Source organism: Callorhinus ursinus, unplaced genomic scaffold (genome assembly GCF_003265705.2).
Source record: "Callorhinus ursinus isolate GAN/ISIS: 27379988/994484 unplaced genomic scaffold, GSC_fseal_2.0 scaffold5, whole genome shotgun sequence".
NCBI lineage: Eukaryota > Metazoa > Chordata > Mammalia > Carnivora > Otariidae > Callorhinus > Callorhinus ursinus.
This window is the reverse complement of record NW_027397067.1, coordinates 45,643,545-45,662,923: the sequence shown is the minus strand read 5'-3', so window position 1 is coordinate 45,662,923 and position 19,379 is coordinate 45,643,545. Positions and strand designations below refer to the sequence as shown.

The 19,379-nt window shown below is 34.4% G+C and overlaps 1 protein-coding gene across 11 annotated transcripts in view; it reads right to left on the bottom strand.

The window, feature by feature from the left end:
* VPS13B (vacuolar protein sorting 13 homolog B) overlaps positions 1-19,379 on the bottom strand; it is a 746,502-nt gene that overhangs the window by 509,625 nt on the left and 217,498 nt on the right. For all 11 annotated transcript variants that reach the window (XM_073893022.1, XM_073893023.1, XM_073893021.1 and 8 more), the window contains 2 exons: positions 15,578-15,712; positions 14,645-14,818 (listed from right to left, as the gene is read on the bottom strand). In XM_073893022.1, coding sequence (XP_073749123.1) covers positions 14,645-14,818; positions 15,578-15,712 — 309 coding nt within the window. The remainder of the gene's footprint in view (positions 1-14,644; positions 14,819-15,577; positions 15,713-19,379) is intronic.

Below are 19,379 nucleotides of genomic sequence, written 5' to 3'. Positions count from 1 at the left end.
AGGAGGAGGAGGAGGAGGAGGAGGAGGAGGAGGAGGAGGAGGAGGAGGAGAAGGAGAAGAAGATAGCAGGAAGGGAAAAATGAAGGGGCGGAAATCGGAGGGGGAGACGAACCATGAGAGACGATGGACTCTGAGAAACAAACTGAGGGTTCTAGAGGGGAGGGGGGTGGGGGGATGGGTTAGCCTGGTGATGGGTATAAAAGAGGGCACGTTCTGCATGGAGCACTGGGTGTTATATGCAAACAATGAATCACAGAACACTACATCAAAAATTAATGATGTAATGTATGGTGATTAATGATGTAATGTATGGTGATTAACGTAATAAATTTTTTTAAATGTCATTAAATGAGTATACATAATAAAAAGAACATCAGACAAGAGAGTCAGTCAGTCCTCTTCCATTCACTGCCTGCTCAACTCTGAGGACATCTGACCACCTGAAAAATGTTTGCTTTATTCTTTTCTTCTAGACTAGAAATGATCTTGAAAGTCTCTCTCCCTTAAAATTTATGTAGTCTATACAAGATTAATAATTAAAACAAAATCTTATTTTAAGGTTAACTGGCAATTAATAATTTAACAATATTAAATTGATTTAAGAAAAACAAAATAAAAAAAAGCAAAAAAACCTCTTACCCAGTAACTGCTAGTTTAATGTTGCCTATTTTTCCTTCCCTCTCCATTCAGTGGCTGCCCATCACTTCCTTTCTTCCCCCAAAGATTATTCATTAAGCTCTGCCTGCCTTTCATCAACTATAACTCATTATTTCAGAAATTTCATGCTCATATATATGAGCATCTTTAAATTCTTGACTTTCTTTTTCCTGCTCCTCTGTTACTTCCTATCCAGTCACTCCAAGAAAATGTTCTTTTTCTACTGGAGTCCAGAATTAACCCCAATCATAGCTAATAATCATAAGTAATACATGAGTGAAGGGAAAAAAAAAGAATACTACAGTTAACCCCTGAACACAGGTTTAAACTGTGCGAGTCCACTTACATGCAAATTTTTTTCAATAAACACAATACAGTCTGTAAATGTATTTTCCTTATGATCCTCTTAATAACATTGTCTTTTTCTAGGCTACTTTATTGTAAGAACACAGTATATAATGTAGAGGCCACTTCTGGGCAACAGGCTTAAACAATGGATTATAGAGCAAGGCAAAAGGGCCCAGAGTGACTCCAACCCCCTGGCTGAATACAGACAGGCCCATCAAGTGACCCACCTCAAAATATCCACAGGCCCTAACTAACCAATGGGCTACTTACAACTGGGCACAGTTACCCAAAAAAAAAAAAAAAAAAAAAGGTGGCGGGTGGGGGGGATTCCATACATACCCATAGGTCTATGTATCTTAAATACAGCCCCCATCTACTGCATCCCGGCAAACAGTCTTTCCTCTGCTGTCCTGCCCACCACTCCCTTGAGGTGTATTCAATAAACTATCTCCTATGTTCTGCCCCCGGTGAGTTCTTTCACCACCTGTGCTGCTACCCAATCAGGCTGCCCCACACTTGGGAAACCCCATCCCATCAGGAGAGATACCACATTATGATACATATAACATACAAAATATGTGTTAATCAACTCTTTATGTTGTCAGTCAGGCCTGGTGAACCACAGACTATTAGTAGTTAAGTTTTGGGGGAGCCAAGTGATACGTGGATTTTTTTATTAATGTGATTATTTTATTAATCAGTGCCCTGAAACCCTGTGTTGTTCAATAGTCAGCTACAAAATCAGAGTAAAACTTAGAAATCAGACTAAAAACCACAAAAAGCAGCACTGCTATCAACCTCTAATGTCCACGAAATGCCAATAAATATCTTTAAATGTCTCTCTAAAAGCATCTTTTTACTATTCCATTCTCCTAAGTATACTTTTACCTTAAATACAATGACTTCAGATACTAAGGTTACTTCTTTATTCTTCCAATAAAGTACTATTTCTAACTCTTTCTAGTTTTCATTAAAAATTTAGAGTATCTCAACTTCATTGTTGAGTTTAACAAAAAATTTTTGAGTTGAGCTTGGATTTTAACTATGACAATTCTTTGTTCCTATGTAAAAAATGCATTCAAATATTTTAAAGGGCTAATTTTCAAGTGAATACTTATAGTCACTGAAGGTTTTGTACTATCCTAGAGAGTTGACTAATGATAAAATAAAATTTCAACTATAAAGAAAAAAATATTTTAATCAAAAATAGAAAACAAATTATAGAAAAAAATAAAGTGATTTTAAACATTTTACTCACTGGACTAAAATTGTTTAAGGAGAAATGCAAATTATGCTGCCTTGAAATCTGGTATTTTTTTCAGATATACACTAAGACTCCCAAAACCTCTTTAAAAACTAAACTGTACACTCTGTGTCTTTCAGGGCACATATGGGCTTTCAAATTGAAATTTTATTTAAATATTAAAGGTTATATAAGAATTAATGTGCAAGAACGCCTACTTGTAAGCAAAATTATCATAATAATCCATGAACAACTTAGTTGTAAATAAGTATTTTGGAAAAGAAATATTTAAAAAATTTATGTTTGCAGAAAATATCAAATACTACAGGAGAGTATAAATATGAATGAGAAATAACTCATAACCCCATCAAGCACTGACAGTCACAAAATTTTGTAATTTTTCTATGAACATAATACATGAATACATGTAAACATATATTCGTATTCATTAAGTTGAGAAAATTTTTTAAACTACATATAAAACTTGATCATATGTAGGTTTATATTTTTATTTTCTACATAAGCTTTTAATGTGAATATTTTTTAATTTTTATTGTTATGTTAATCACCATACATTACATCATTAGTTTTTGATGTAGTGTTCCATGATTCATTGTTTGTGTATAATAGGAATATTTTCTGACTATATTTTTTCTATTGGCTGATATAAAAGATGTCCTTCTATGGATATACTCTATTTTATAATTTGCCTATTATTAGACCACAAAGATAACTTATGATTATTATAAATAAGCTGACATGAATACCTTTATGTCTTAAATACAAGTCTTTAAATGCACCTTGGATTACTCCCTTAGGATACAGTCTGAAAATGGGTTATAAAAGATGACCACTCTTAAGATCCTTTTTAAATTGATTTCTGGAGAGTTTGGACCAATTCACAGTCCTATCAGACCTTTATGAAAGTGCTCATCTCAGAAATTTCTCAGCTTTCAGTTTTACAATTTATTAAATATCATTTTCACAGTTTAAAGTGTTCCCTATTACTGTTTTAATATCCATTTCTTTCACTAGTTACCAGTTTTTTGAACTTTTTCATGTGTTTTTGATCATTTGTTTCTTACTTTAGTCTCCGTTGGACATTTTGCTGTGATGGATTTCTATTTTTGTTTTTGTTATTCATCTGTGAGTTCTGCAGAACTTTGTCTAGTATATTCTTGCATATACTTTCATATTATTTCAGCAGAAAAAATCAGATAAGACATAATTTTTACATTTGAAGAAGTCCTCTTCTAGTTTAGCTAACATGACATAAAAGATTTAATCCTCAGGGCACCTGGGTGGCTAGTTGGTTAAGCGTCTGACTTCAGCTCAGGTCATGGTCCCAGGGTCCTGGGATCAAGTCCCTCATCGGGCTCCCTGCTTGGTGGGGAGTCTGCTTCTCCCTCCCTCTGCCTCCTCCCCTGCTTGTGCACGCGCTCGCTCTCTCTCTCTCTCGCTCACGCTCCCTCTCAAATAAATAAAATCTTTAAAAAAAAAGATTTAATTTTCATAAGAAAAAATACAATATAACAATTATCAACAAAAATAAAAATGTTTAATCAAGAGAATATTACCTCTGTGAGGTTAGGAAACTCCCCTTTCTTGTACCTCCCCTCCTCTTTCTCTCTAATGCCTATAGCAGTACTTGACATAGAGTACATATTCAAATATTTGTTATACGAATCCTTTCCATGGGAAAGCTTTTTAATACATTAGACACACTGTGTATTTAAAAATCAGGTTAGAAAATTTTATTTATTTAATTAACCCAAAACAAAAACAAAACACCTTTTTTTCTGGTAAGTTGTAGGTACTGAAAAAGCACCTGGTTGAAGAGAACTTAATATGACAAGGTTTCAAAAGTTAACTCAAGTTACAGTCTACAGAATTAGCCCACAATTATTCAACAATCAATACCTCCTTTGAACATGAGGAAACTGTTACTTCGTCACTGCCCTCTGCCGGTGGCATTATTTCCCTTTAATTTTCCCTCCATGTACTGAATCTTTGCCTCACAAAATTACTTCTGACCTGCCTCTATATTTAAACAATCCACAGCTAAAAATAGCCTAGCCATCTGGAATTTAGTATGGCTTGTAGGAAAAAAATTGTGCTTCAGTGAAAAGCTCTGCATTGTTCTGAGTACACCCCTCCAGGTTATCAGAGTCTGAATCTCTGGAGACTCTGCACCTTTCACTGCCTTTGAGCTTTCTTACAAATCTGTACATTGCGGATAACTGAGAGCAATGCAGAGCAATTCTTGACTATAGATGTAAATACACTGTCATGTAGAAGTTCAACTGACTGTCCATCCCTACTGTGGAAGAAGCTAGTTTTGTGTCCCTTTCCAAATTTACTACAGTATCACTGATCTCTAACTGCCTCTTTTTTCAGTTCTCCTTGATCTGGTTGTAACATATGCCTGGTTCTTTCATTGATAATGATGCTAATAATCCTTAATATCTGTCCATTTTATATCTACACGAGTCATAATGGTACTTTTTCTTTAATTATTCTTTAACACACTGAGGCCAAACTATATTTTCTCCCACAGACCAATTTAAAAATAAAATGATGCGGGCCTGTAGACAACAAGGCTATACCCAAATGGCAAAAAATCATTTCCTTTGGACCATCCTGTATGTACCAAATACCGATCATGTACAGGTCATGATCCCTGCCCTTAGGAACTGTCGGTTTCTCAAGAGGAAGGAATCTTAGAGTTAGGACTGTCTGTCATGTGCTATGGTCAAAGTACTGTGGTGTGGCTTAGAAGGGAGTTACTGACTGGGAAGGGAGAAAGCAGAGGAGGAGGAAGAGTAAGAACTAAAGTCAGAGGAAGGTGAAAATAAAAGAAACAAAAAGATTCCCAAAGAAGTGCTTAAACTCTCCCACATTAACAGATAGGTGACTGTATCATTTATTCACGAAACAAAGCAACGGCATAAGGATGATTCCTATGTACACTGTATTGACAAAAGAAATGTAAAAGCAATAGAATCAAGTTTCTTCTAGAAGGGATGAGACAAACAGGGAAGAGTTAAGTGGCAAAGACTGGTGTGAATTTCACTTCTAAGTGTTTCAAAAATCAATTCCTACTGGTTCACTAAGGCCGCTACTTTTCTTTTGGCCTACATGACAACTACTAGCCAACTTCAAATCTGGATAGGAGATGCAAAACCAAAAACTTGCTTTGGTGAAAACATTTCATTTTCTAAAATATAAACTGCAGTAATAATGGTATCTTTTTGATCCATATAAAAATATACAAAACATTACACATTTTCTGGTAACATTCACTTGAAGTCCATTGCAACCTGAAACACTTCTTATATTTATTAGTACAAATGAAACTACTACTTATTTACTTTGAATGCCAGTTTTTTATTATAGAGGCAGTAAAGAATGCAAAATTTTGACCTTGTGCTATAAATGAAGGAAACAACTGGTCACCCACAAGTCTCAAGGGATATCTCCCCTTGGCTTCCCTCCAGAATCTGGGACCTTTCAAAGGAGCAAAGTAATTTCCTGTTGCCATTGAGCCTGTTCTTGACTTCTAGCATCATGGCATCCAGGAGATATTTCAATCAGGAAGGTTAGATTCTGGGACAAGGTAAAGGATTCACTCCTAGCTTCAAAACTGCACATACACAGGTTTATAGAACTTGAAGAAAAATTCTAAGTGAATAGGGATTGGTTGGGTGTAGAGAACAAGGTAGGAAATGAGAAGACCCAAGAGAAAACCTTTAAGTTTTAAAGGAAAACATGATTAATACAGGGTACTTTCTAGACAGAGTAATTAATACTTTTCAATGCATATCAGCTTTAATATAGGTATGTTTTAAATATATCTGTAAATTCCCTTGGTTATTACCTGAGACAGAAATGTATACTTCTTCTACTTGAAAACATTGTGTTATTACAAGATATTACTTGAACTTTTCCAAAAATAATTATAGTCAAAACTCATTTGGCAAATACTGTGCCAAACCTTTCATTGTGTGTATGCATGAATGTCTAAAAGGAAAAAGAAAACTTAAGTAATTAGTAGGATTAAAAAAGTTCTCAACGTTACAAATGCAACATTCTCAAAAGGCTATGTCCTGGTAACTATCATAATCCTTTAGAAACTGTTTATATTATGATTAAAAATCAGTTTGCTCCTATATTCCCACAACTAGTTCGTATGGTAAAGAGATCAGTAAACTTACTTTTATGCGTAACATCTTTAACATTTGCTCCCCTTTCTGTGCTTGTGATTAAATGTAACATTTTGAAATCCCAAAGTTCTGAGAAAAACATAAATCCTTGTCTCACAGCTGCTGTTTGACTCTGGAAACACATGCATTTTCTTTTCAAGCATCTACCATCAAAACTCCCAAAGGGCTTGGACTGGAGAACACCTGCATCTCTTCATTTAGTTCCAATAACAGAGCCTAAACTCCAAAATTACAAAAATAGACGTTCTGTTCAGCTGTAGTTACATTTTGCCCCTAATTCCCGTGAAGAAAAATGCTAGGAGCATGAAATCATTCAGGCAAGCTCTGTCATCAAGAGGATAAGATTTTTTGCACCAGAAGCCCAGTGGGAACATGATAGAAAACTGGCAACAATTACAGATAAAGTACATAGTAAAGTCCTTGGGGAGGAGAGAGGAAATGTAATAAGATAGATGGGTATAATTTTTACACATTTATGCCCAAACCACAAATGTGAATTGTCTTTAATTGCTACAATATATAAGCATTCTTACTCATGTGTCCTGTCAAAAATACTAAAAACATTAACTTCAAGGCAATTCACTTAATTCTACATTATAAGGAGAATTTTTTGGAACAAAAAACTTTCCCCATAAATTAAAATTTACAATCTAAAGTACCGACTCCATTTTAGAAACTCCTTAGCAATTCACATTCTAACCAACCAACTTGAATGGTGAAATAAGATTGTGTACATTTGCTGGTATGTTTTAATCAAGAAAGAGAACTACCCCCCAATTTAACTGAATTTCCAGAGATGAGTCATAATTGTGACTTTCCTTCCCAATAACAGTGATCAAAAGTTGCCTATATTTAATGGATAAAATAAAAAATAACTTTTAATATATGATAAACTAGCAAAGTTAAAAACTATATATTTATTTCTCAAACAGATTACACTGGGGACTAGGAAGACTGGCTTAAACTATTTTATTTAAATGCCATTTTAAGAGGAACACTTGTTTTTCATTATTTTTAAAAAACATCAAATCACATAATTCTAATTTTCTAATCTTAGGAAGAAATAGTTATTTTGCATTTTATTATAAAAGCAAAAATAGTACGTTCAACCTACTTGTACAAGTAACTACAGTCAAACAGATATTTTCAAAGATATCTTCCTTATTAATGGTGGGCCAAAATCAATTAGATGAAATTTCACAGTGTGAAGTTCTTCATGTAAATTCATAAACTAATACAGATAGATGAAATATGGAAAACTGTCTTAAGAGTAGTTTATGTGAAAAATAATTCTTGTTTCCAGTGGCCATAAGGTCAAAACAAATAGTAACTAAGTAGAAGTCCACTACACAAATCTGGAAAATACACCCTACTCTGTGCTATGTGGAGGACTGTGTTAAATTTTGAGACACATTTTCAAACAAGTAGTGGAAGTAATCAGTATAGCAATGAATCTGAACACATCATATGGGAAATGACTAAAATGAATTTATTATGTTTAGACTGGACTATTAAGTTTAAAAAAAAACTTTTATGGAACATCTACCATATGCAGGGGAGAAGGAAGGAACAATTGAACTAGTGCTGAAATTTACAGCATTAAGAGGGAAGTAGTGCCATTAATTGAAATAGTGAATAATGGAGTATGAAATGGGGTGGGAGGATTACACTGAGTTTAGTTTTAAATGTGTTAGGCACCATTAAAATATCCACAAGGAAATGGTCAAGAGGTGGCTGAAATTTCGAGTCTGGATTTCAAAACAAAATAAATGGGAGAGATATAAACATATGGTTGGTTGCCAAAAACAGTAGTGTTGATTACATCACACAAGTAGAAAGAAAACCAGTAACAAATTCTCAGGATTGACCTATATTTAAGGTACAAAAGGAAAAAAAAACGTACAGTAAGTCCTCCCTTATCTGCAGGTACTTTCCATGGTCAAGCACAGTTGCAGATGGTCCTCCTCTGACATATCATCAGAGTGTCAACAGTAGCCTGATATCACAATGCCATCATTCCCCTCACTTCGTCTCATCACACAGGCATTTTATCATCTCTTCATCACAAGAAGGATGAGCAAATTACAATAAGCTATTTTGAGAGCGAGACCATATTTATAACATTTTTATTATAGTATATTGTATAACTGTTCTATTTTATTATTAGTTAGTGTTATTAATCTCTTACTATGCCTAATTTAGAACTCAAACTTAATTATACATGTATGTATATGTAAACACATAGTATATACAGGATTTAATACTATCTGCAGTTCCAGACATCCACTGGGGGTGTTGGAGATAAGGAGGGAGTACCATAGTTGAGGAGAGAGATGTAGGTGGTTCAGCAAGGAGAACCAAGAAACTACATTGTTCTGGTGTCAAAAATTGTGAGCCGAAGATTTTACCCTACCACACCTATGAATGATGTAGAAGATAGGAGAACCCTGAGTCAGAGACAAAGGACTTTACTACTCATCGCACCACAAACAGCACGACTATCAACACATTTGCATCAGTTGCCTTTGCCCCCAAGTTTCACAGAGGTCATAACAAAGATGTATACAGACGGATGTCTGCACATGAAGAGTGATGCAGGATAACAGATGAACCCTGAGTTGAAGAATCAACTCTTTTTTAATGGTCAGCTAACATACCCTCCATTGGCTCCAGAGGGACACTAAATCTATCTTCCAAGGATGTTGACCACACAAACATCCTTGCATAGATAGTCCAGAACAAAGGGCAGTTAGTGCCACCATTCACAAGATATTCAAAAACTCAAAAGACCTACAGAGACTCCTCTCTTAACACCTGGTGGCCAAGAAAGACTAATGTTTCAACAGAAAGGATATGACCGTAGGTAAATTCCAAAGATTAAAGATGATGAATAATGAGAGAGGGAAATAAGTTAAGAAAAATAAGATAATAAGTTTTGTCAGGTATATTTAGGGCTGATATATTATTTCATGTCATTTATGAGACTAAAACCAAACCAAGAAATGGAAGTTACAGTTCAACAAACAGAGGATCTAACAGTAAGTAATTAGAGCTGTCTAACAAAAAAAAAGATCCCGGTAGATATTCTCTCCTGCAACAGATACGTACATAAAGAGAAAAAGAGGAGGGAGAAACATAAGGAGAGAAAGGGGAAGGCTATTAACACTTATTAATGACTTACTACTTATCAAATATGTCCATACCCTTGACCATCTGCCATAAACGTTTATTTCTTCATTCATTCAACAAATGATTTCTCAAAACATTCCCTATGTGTCAGGCAATGTTAAGTCCTGGAGATAAAGTGACAAGCAACCAGTAACTACCTCTGCCCTCATGCAACTCACTGTTAAGCAGTAAAGACAGACAGCATTCAAATCACCCAACTATGTAAATACACACTGTCATTAAGTGCTATCAAAGTATAATGAACTATAGAAATGAATGTAACAGAGCTACTTAATCAAATTGGGTGGTGGGGAGTAGGGTAAAGAGTATCAGGGAAGGCTTCCTTGAAGAGGTAGTAGTTAAGCTATGATCTTAAGACTGAGCTGGAATTAAGCAGGTATTAAGTGAAAAGGTAAGGATAATTGTGAGAATCCCACACACGAAAAATAGCATATGCAAAAGCATAATCACCAGTGAGAAACTGAAAGAAGGCCAAGAGATCTAGAGCACGCAGAGAGAAGGAGACACATTTTTAAAAGTCCTAACATTGGCTTAGAAATTGAAATGGAAGACCTCTAAGTTCCTTTGATTCTAAATTTATGTAGTACTTTGTAATCATTTTATATTCTTAAATAGCAGATACATCAAAATTTATTTAGACATTAATACATAGATTAACAAGGACTTAGACCTTTTTAACAAGCAGAACCTGCTCTAAACCATAGGCAAAATATAGCATATGAAGAAGAGCCAGTCTATATTTAAAAGGGAAAAGATGTTTAGAATCCATCTTAAAATATTTTACATACAACAATTATAGTCAGCAAGTGCTTCTACCTCTGAAGGAGCCAAAGAAGCATCTTATTTCTCTATTTGATTCCTAATATCTACACAAATGTAAAATACAGAAGCGTCATAGGGCTCCTGGGTGACTCAGTCAGTTAAGAAACTGACTCTTGATTTCAGCTCAGGTCATGACCTCAGGTCCTGGGACTGAGCCCCACATGGGGCTCTGTGCTCAGTGATGAGTCTGCTGGAGATTCTCTCCTTCTCCTTCTGCCCCTCCCCCCACACTGCTAGCACGTTCTCTCTAAAATAAATAAATCTTAAAAAAAAAAAATGGAAGTGTCATTAAGTGGTTCCCATGAATAGTAACAATGAATATAGAACGTGGGCTGACACACTGGACTCCCACAAGAACCTTCAGCTATTTCACTGCAATTACAGTCAAGTAGAGAAGGCAAGGGGGGGGGGGGGGGGGGGGGGGCGGAGTGCAAAGGGAGTTGCTGAGGCTTCAAAAACAAAGCAATGCTGTAGCTGTTTTGTTTTGTTTTTTTAATGTTTATTTATTCTGAGAGAGAGAGAGAGAGTGCGAGAGAGCATGTGTGCAGGAGCCGGGGAGGGGCAGAGGGAGAGCATATTTCTTATTAATACCTAATTCCCATTAATAAAGCTATCCATTCCCTCACACCCTGAAATCAGAATCAAAAAACTCTGCCTCAGAGTACCTGGCTGGCTCAGTTGGAAGAGCATCAGTCTCCATCTCCAGGTCCTAAGTTCAACCCCCACGCTGGGTACAGAGATTACTTAAAAAAAAAACAAAAAACCTCTGCCCTCTTTATCCTAACTTCTCTCAAAACTTACTTCCTGACTTCTGCAATACATCCAAAACATTTTCTGGCCCCTAGTTTTAATCCCCCACCTTCAATTTGGGAGTGTGTGAATAAAGGCAGTTGTCTTCCACACTTTATATTCAGAAGCCACTTAGAATGATCACCAGACACCACTAAAATACACAATTTGTCTCACATCATTTGGCTGATCACTCATTACTCTATATGCAAATCCTTCTCATTCAAATTCTATAAACCCATGGGAAAGTTCATTAACAACCTCACCTGGACATCTGTTTGTGAAACAGACAGCAAGGATACTTGTGTTTCCCTTTAACTGTTCAACTAGAAGGATTTAACTACCCAGAATCTTTTTTTAAGAAACTTAGGAACAACTTCTGGCTCTGTGTCATTTCCCTTAAGTGCTCCAACCTCAAAAATCAAATAAAAGTAAATGTAATCATCACTTACTTATTCATTCATTCATTGAATATTTGTGACAGCCAACTTATTCATTCATTCATTGAATATTTGTATACAGGATATTGTTCTAGACACTAGGAATACAGTAACAAAACAGACAAAAATTCCTACTTAAATGAAGCATAAATTCTAAGAGCAAGACAAAAAAACATAAGATAAATCAGCAGTATATATATATTATGATAAAATTGATAAGTACTAAGTGAAGACTAGAAAAATAAGAAGTATGTGTCAATGTGTGTGCATGTGTGTACATGCACCTGTTTTTAAGAGAGAAAAAAAATTTGTATGCAATGGCCATGTAAGTACTTGCTGAAAGGGTGGTATTTCAGTAAAATCTTAAAGGATTGTTAATAAATTACTTCCTCATTTAAAATTTATTTACTGATTTGTCTACTCCTGAGTTATACATACAGAGACACACATATACATCTCTAATTTAAATCTTGTTACAAGAACATAAGATTAATCAATATTATTTTAAAACTGGCTTTAAAAAATAATACTTATAAGCCTTCTCATAACCATATCATAAATACCATATCATGAATACCTAAGCCGTGAATGTGGGTGGCAGTTCCAAGGTGGATGGAAAATTTAAATTTAAAAGTGCCCTAAATTAAGTATGTGAATGTATTTAAGTAAAAACATATTTCATTTTAGGATTAAAACATACCCAAAGAAATAATTTCAAAGCATCAAATAATCACATTAAAATTTTACACACAAATCCAAAAATGTATCACTAAACATAACAGTGATTTTGAAGATTAGGTAAATTTTCTTACAGCAAGAAAAAGCATAAAACTTTACTCTAAAAATATCATAATTTTTTAATAGCAGTTTACTTTTAGGCCGAAATAAAAGGTTAGAAATGCAAATTACATTTTTGTGACCCTAAACATGCATTTAAATCACAAAAAGTGACATGAAATATTGTTATGAGAAAGATCAGATTATAAACTCGACTGATTAATTCTGTGTACATGGCAAAACAAAAAATGGGGAGGTCCTTTAATATGTGGTAAATTCAAATAAACTTAGTCCCTTCTTAGGTACCACAATTCTAACTGGATGGTCTGATCATTTTAATAACATTTTAATGATGTGATGATTTGAAAACAAAACCTATCAAAACTACCAAATAGAGGGTTGCCTCAGTGGCTCAGTCAGTTAAGCATCTGAGTCTTGATTTCAGCTCAGTTGATGATCTCAGGGCTGTGACATCGAGCCCTGCACTGGGCTCTGCCCTCAGTGTGGAGTCTACTTGAGATTCTCTCTCTCCCTCTCCCTCACCCCCTCCCCACCTCTGTCAAATAAATAAATGAATAAATGGATAAATAAATAAATAAATAAATAAAATCTCTTTTTAAAAACCACTATATGGAATTATATAAAGAAGTTTACCAAACAGCATATTTAAGGAACATGATTAAAATAGGCATTTTTAAAAAGCATAATGTTTATTTAACCACCAATACCTTCTCCCTAAAACATAAGTAAATGACATAGAATAAATCTGGCCCACTCCTTGTTTTTGTGAATAAAGTTTTATTGAAATACAATCCTATCCATTCATTTGCATTTTATCTATAGCTATTTTTGTGCTATACTAGCTGAACTCAATAGCTAATAGAGACAATATGGCCCACAAACCCTAAAATATTAGTTATCTGGTTCTTTATTAAAATGTTTACCAGTCCCTGCCTTAAAAAATAGAATCTTTCATCCATATGCACAGTCTTAGTTTGGGTTTGGCCTCATCCTCACATTTTCCTTTGAGTTCCCTACCAATTCTCACCAGGCTGAAACTTCCTTTTGAGGAGTATTGTCTTTAGAAGCATGTTGACAGAGGATCCTAAGGCTCACATTTCAAATACTAATTTCTAGTTTCTAATGTGCATGCCTTTCAGCTGCAAATGCTACTGTAACAAAATTCATCCTTCAAGTGTTTTTCATCTCCTTGTGCACTGCTTCAAATATTTACCTCCATCTACTGTCTGGTAAATTAATTACAAAGTTTTTCATGGTTTCCCCCTTTGAACCTAGTGCAGTGATGCTTAACATTTTCTGTAAGTTATAATACTTGTTAAATATTAAGAGAGCTCTACTTTTAGGCAACTATTTGAGAGCACTTCCTTACTAGCCATTTAATTTCTTTAAAAAAATGGCACTCTTCACACTTTTAAGAAATCTGTATATAGCAATCTTATTTCTAGAGTCTTTTACCACTTTGCCTTTACTAACCATATAGTGACTAATCGAACCATTGGCTGATAATGGTCTCTACTTAGCATATCTTTTTTTATCCCAGTGTTTACTGATCCTCCTGGTATCTCCTCTCAACAGAAGAGGTGTGGCTTTGCTATTTCGGTGTTGAATAAAATGAAAGAGATTCTAGGCAAAATACTACTAGAAAAATAACTCTAAGAAATAGGATCTTGACCTCTGAGATTTTTTTTCTTGGTTCCACTATCAACATTTCTTCCTTTCTGCAAAACTAGAGAAGGCTCAAATACTCAATTTTAATATGGCAAATGATGGGTCACAAAGTGCTACTATCCCAAGGAAAAGTATTTTCTCTTTCCAAAGTTTTAAATTTCCTTTACTCTTTTCTACCTATTACATGATATGGTAGGTTTTAAAACTCAGTTGGATTTAGTAGATATGAATATAAGATTGTTATACTGACAACTGAATTATCTCTCATATAAAATAAAATCATTACTGTTTATAAACACATCACTTATCAAAAATGATACAAAAACATTTCACTTGAAGTTTCAAAGAGCACAACTTTAGAGAGTATCCCAATGGACACAAACTGGTTTAAAAAAAAAAGTCCTTTTTAAAAGCTTTACTGGAAAAGAAAATGCAAAGTAAGTGAATAATGATAAATTTGTACTCACCGGAATTATGGCAGTAGTCCATATACTGTGGAACTTGGACTGTGAAGGCTATCAAATCCGGAGCTAAGAGAGATTCTGGCCTTCTACTCTCATTGAGCCACTTGCTGCTATGAAGGTCTTTAGTGTCAGAAGGACCCTGAAGCAACGGAATCAACTTCTCTTTTCCACTATCACCTAAAGAGAAACATTAATGAAAAAATTCTTATAAAAAAATATTGGAGTAGCTTGAGGATGCCTGATCTTAAAATATATTATCATAATATAATACTTCAGTTATATTTGGTCATTTTAGCTGTACATTTATATTCTAAAAAGTATGACTGATAAAATTAAAAGCACTTTTAACTCTTAACAAATTAAGTCTTAATATTTAGCTAATGAATGCAGAACATTTTCAGATGAGATTGTAAAAGGAAAAGAACTTGAACATACTATATTCTAAATATTCCACAAAATCTGTACCTCTTTAAATTTACCTAGAAATTTAGGATGCACGGAAAACACTTAAATTACAAGTGTTTATGGAAAATAGTATGAAATAAAGTATTGGCAGGAAGGTGAAGTCAATTACAAGAATTGAAAAACAGTTGTGTTATCTGCTTATTATACTAACATTTTAATTTAAATTTTAAGTGTCATATATATCTATACTTCCTATTTCCCCCCAAAAGTATAAGAGTAAACTTTTAATTGTTCTTCCTCATAACCATTCTCATAACTATGCAGATTTTTTCCTTAAATAAAAATTAATTTATTAAAGAAGTATCATCCTGGCACAATTAAAAAAATTTTAGAGTAAAAATAAAAAAAATTTAAAACCTCTGATTCATAGGAACAATGAGCAAATTCTTGTTTCAGTAACGCTCCTTGTAAAATGCAAGGCCAATTCTCCTATACAGGCAATAAAGTTTTACACGGTCCAGCTGCACATACCTGGGGCTTTGGCACAAATTTTTATTGATCCCATGGTCCCAGAGGCACATTTGACCAATGATGTGCTGCAGTACTTCAATTCAACATTCTGGATTGAGCCCTCAAGAGTTGGCAGGGGATTCTTAGATTTCACACCTAATAAAAGAAAACTGCAAATGTACTAGCCGATTGAATTTAAATAATTTTTATACTCCTTCACCAAGGCATTTAAACTTAATTATACTTTAATTATCTGCCTCAGATGTTCTTACAGTATTTGTGTTAGGTTTCATAGTTTAGCATTTAGGAGGTAAAAGGATGCAATTTTAAAATAAATAGTCTGAACTCTCATAACTATACTTATGCAGTCAGCTTTTGATTAGTCAAGCTCAAGAAATACAAGTAAATATTTTAAAACAAGTATTTGTTTAAAAAACAGGAAAACTTTTAAAAAATCATAGTTTTAAAATGCAGAGTAAGATACTTATTTTTGAAACAAATTTAACTTATAAATTGAGTTTCATTTAGACAGAGACATTTAATTTAAACAGGAGACTTTCTGAGTAAACAGACTCCCCAAAATAGCTTGATCAGGTAGAATAAGGAGAGAGAAACAAGACAGTTCCTAAGTTAAAATAAAATAGCCTATAAGCAAAACTGAAATACCATGTGCAGATAAAAGAAATCAATGGTATTCTATATCAATTAACAAAAAAGTAGATATTAACATCTCTACTATATGCTACTTGCTGAAGGACATTGAAGCACAGATTATTACTATAATAATTACCATGAAATAAATGGTAGGGAAAACTTAATTCAAAAAGGAGAAACTCATTTTGGCCCTGAACAGTAGGTGAGAATTAAACAGGCAGGGGAACCTTAAGAATGACAATATTGCAAACCACTAAAATGATAATGATGAAGAACTCTAATCGACTAACATTTACCGAGGACTTATTCTGTGTTACACATGTTATCTCATTCAATCCTCTCAAAGGGGCTGTAATAAAAATGTTTATTATCCTCATTTCCAGATTAGGATACATTGGATTGTAGGAGTTTAGTTAAATTTTGCTCAAAGTCCTACAGTAGTAAAAGAACTAGGGCGTTTAATACAATTTGATAGAGAAGACTTTACCATTCATTTTGTCTATATTCACCAACATCCACCAACATAACTTCCCTTCTCTTCCACATTCCACATTTTGATCAAATATATACTATCCTTCATATCCGAAACTCTAAGTAGAACATGTATGAATAATTAAGAAAACCATAAACTTTCTATGACGGATACGTTAAACATTACTCTGAAATCGTCCATCCCAATTTTAGTATGTTCAAGAAGTCCCATACTCCTCCAAGCATCTTCCTGAGGTGTGGCCCAGGAATCTGCAGTTTAGCCAACACACTATGTGATTTGTAAATGATTAAAAAAAAACATCATTTTAAGAAACACCCTCTCGCATACTAACGCTCACTTCAGAAGGGCCTATTAATTTACTAATTTCTATGTGGTCATTACATAAATGTGTATTGATTGGTTGCTATTTTCCAATATTCACCACCTCTGTTGTTTCCATTTGAAGTGGTACCTATTATCCCCAGAGCAAGAGTCTAAAATGTTGTGTCTTTGTACAATATTCTATGCTGATAATTAGATTTTTATCAGATCCTCAAATCCATGACTCAAAAATCTAAAGCAGTATCTCATAAAATTAAATGATGACAATATATACATAAACATAGTCAGAGTAGTAACAGTTTTAATGGTAGTACTACTTATCACAGCACCCAACATTCAGTGAGCACTTACTGTCAATCGCTAGGGTCTAGTTTATTATTTTATTTATCTCCAAAAGAAAACAAAACCCCAAGGTGACCATTACTATTCCATTTTATATATGAGAAAACCAATACCTAGAGAAGTAGGGTTTTGCCAAGTCTCAAGTCAGAAAGTGACAAGACCAGATCACAATCCTCCCTGTAAGAAAGAAAACTGAGCAACCCTACATATTTAACATCTACTGCAGTTATAGGAAGTTATAATCACTGGATAATTTACCCTGCTCTAATTATTATGTTAGGTGATAAGAAGAATATAAAATGGAATGATACCTTCCCCCCACCAGGCCTCAAGCCCCACAGTGAGATTTTCATTCTCTGCCAATTTTTCAAAATATATATAAAACCTAAATAGAGGTTAGCAGACAAGAGCTACTACTGAAAGATTCTTTCAAGGGTTGTTGATGTTGTTCAGAATGAAAAGAATTGGTTTCTGGTAGATGTAAATGCAAAAGAATATAAATAGGCCAAAATAGCTTTGTTTCTAAATTATTTTATAACACTACTTCTTGTATAGTTTACAACATTTAGGACTCTATCTTGAATCACAAATGGTAGATCTTTTTTTAATGTTTATTTATGTAAGTAATCTCTACACCCTACGTGGGGCTCGAACTCACCATCCTAGATCAAGAGTAGCATACTCATCTGGCTGAGTGAACCAAGCGCCCTGACAAATGATCGATCTTTGTTAATATCTAATGCATGTCATATATAATATTCTTATCAGAAAAAGTTGCCTGGAACTTCTTCTGGTAAGAATATCATATACATATACATACAAAGCATCTCGTTTTTGACTCTCGCAAGTTTAGTTTACATTTTTATGATTACATTTCTTAAGTATTTTAAAACTTGTTTTAATTACTAAAACATCAGGGCACCTGGGTGGCTCAGTCGGTTAAGTACCTGCCTTCTGCTCAGGTCATGATCCCAGCATCCTAGGATCAAGCCCCACCTTGGGCTCCCTGCTCAGTGGGCAGCCTGCTTCTCCCTCTCCTCCCCACTTGTGCTCGCTTGTGCCCTCTGTTGCTATCTTTGTGTCCCTCTCTCTCAAATAAATAAAATCTTGAAAAATATAACTAAAACATCATTATGCATAATTTCACCATAAAGGCTTTTTTATAAAGAAATCTGTTTCAAATGCCATAAGCCGAGATTTAAAAAAAAATATAGATATCTCTTGATGGACTTCAACAATGGAGAAAAGTTGCTAGTAAAAAAAAAAAAAAACTTGTTAATTTAAACTATGAACTTTGGCTGATTATAGTATGTGAGTGTCTGTTCATCCATTGTAATAAAAGCCACTCTGGTGGGAGATGCTGATATTGGGGTAGCTGTGCATGTGTGGGTCATGGCATATATGGGAACCAACTTCCCCTCAATTTTACTGTGAACCTGCACAGGTTCTTTAAAAAAAAAAAAGTGCTTTTTAAAATTTTTTTAAGTTTATTTATTTAAGTAATCTCTACACCAATGTGGGGCACGAACTCATGACCCTGATATCAAGAGTCGTAGGCTCTACTGATTGAGCCAGCCAGGACCCCCTTTAAAAAAAAAAAAAAGGCCTTAATGAAAAATAATCTTGGTTTCTTTCCACTCCCACCTTCAAACCCAAATTTGTAAAATGCCCAAACATAAGCTCGAGGAAACAGAAAGGAGTAGCATCATTCATATTGTGTCCTACGTGAATGCTGCTTCCTGAAAGTATGAAAGGAAATCTCCTGCAACATGGTGACACTAAAAGAGCAAAAGCCCTCAAACTAAAAAAGCATGGCTTTGGATAGAGGCAGCATTAATTATGCAGCTAAGTAATTAGGTAGCTTAAGGCACGCCACTATTTATTATTGTTACATGGAGAGGCCAAAGTATTGTGGTTACTGCTCAAAGCATTGTAGTTAAATGAGAAAACAGCTCAACTTTACAAAAAACTTATTTGAGAGAAGAGGTGCAATATTTTGGTAAGATGTACAGT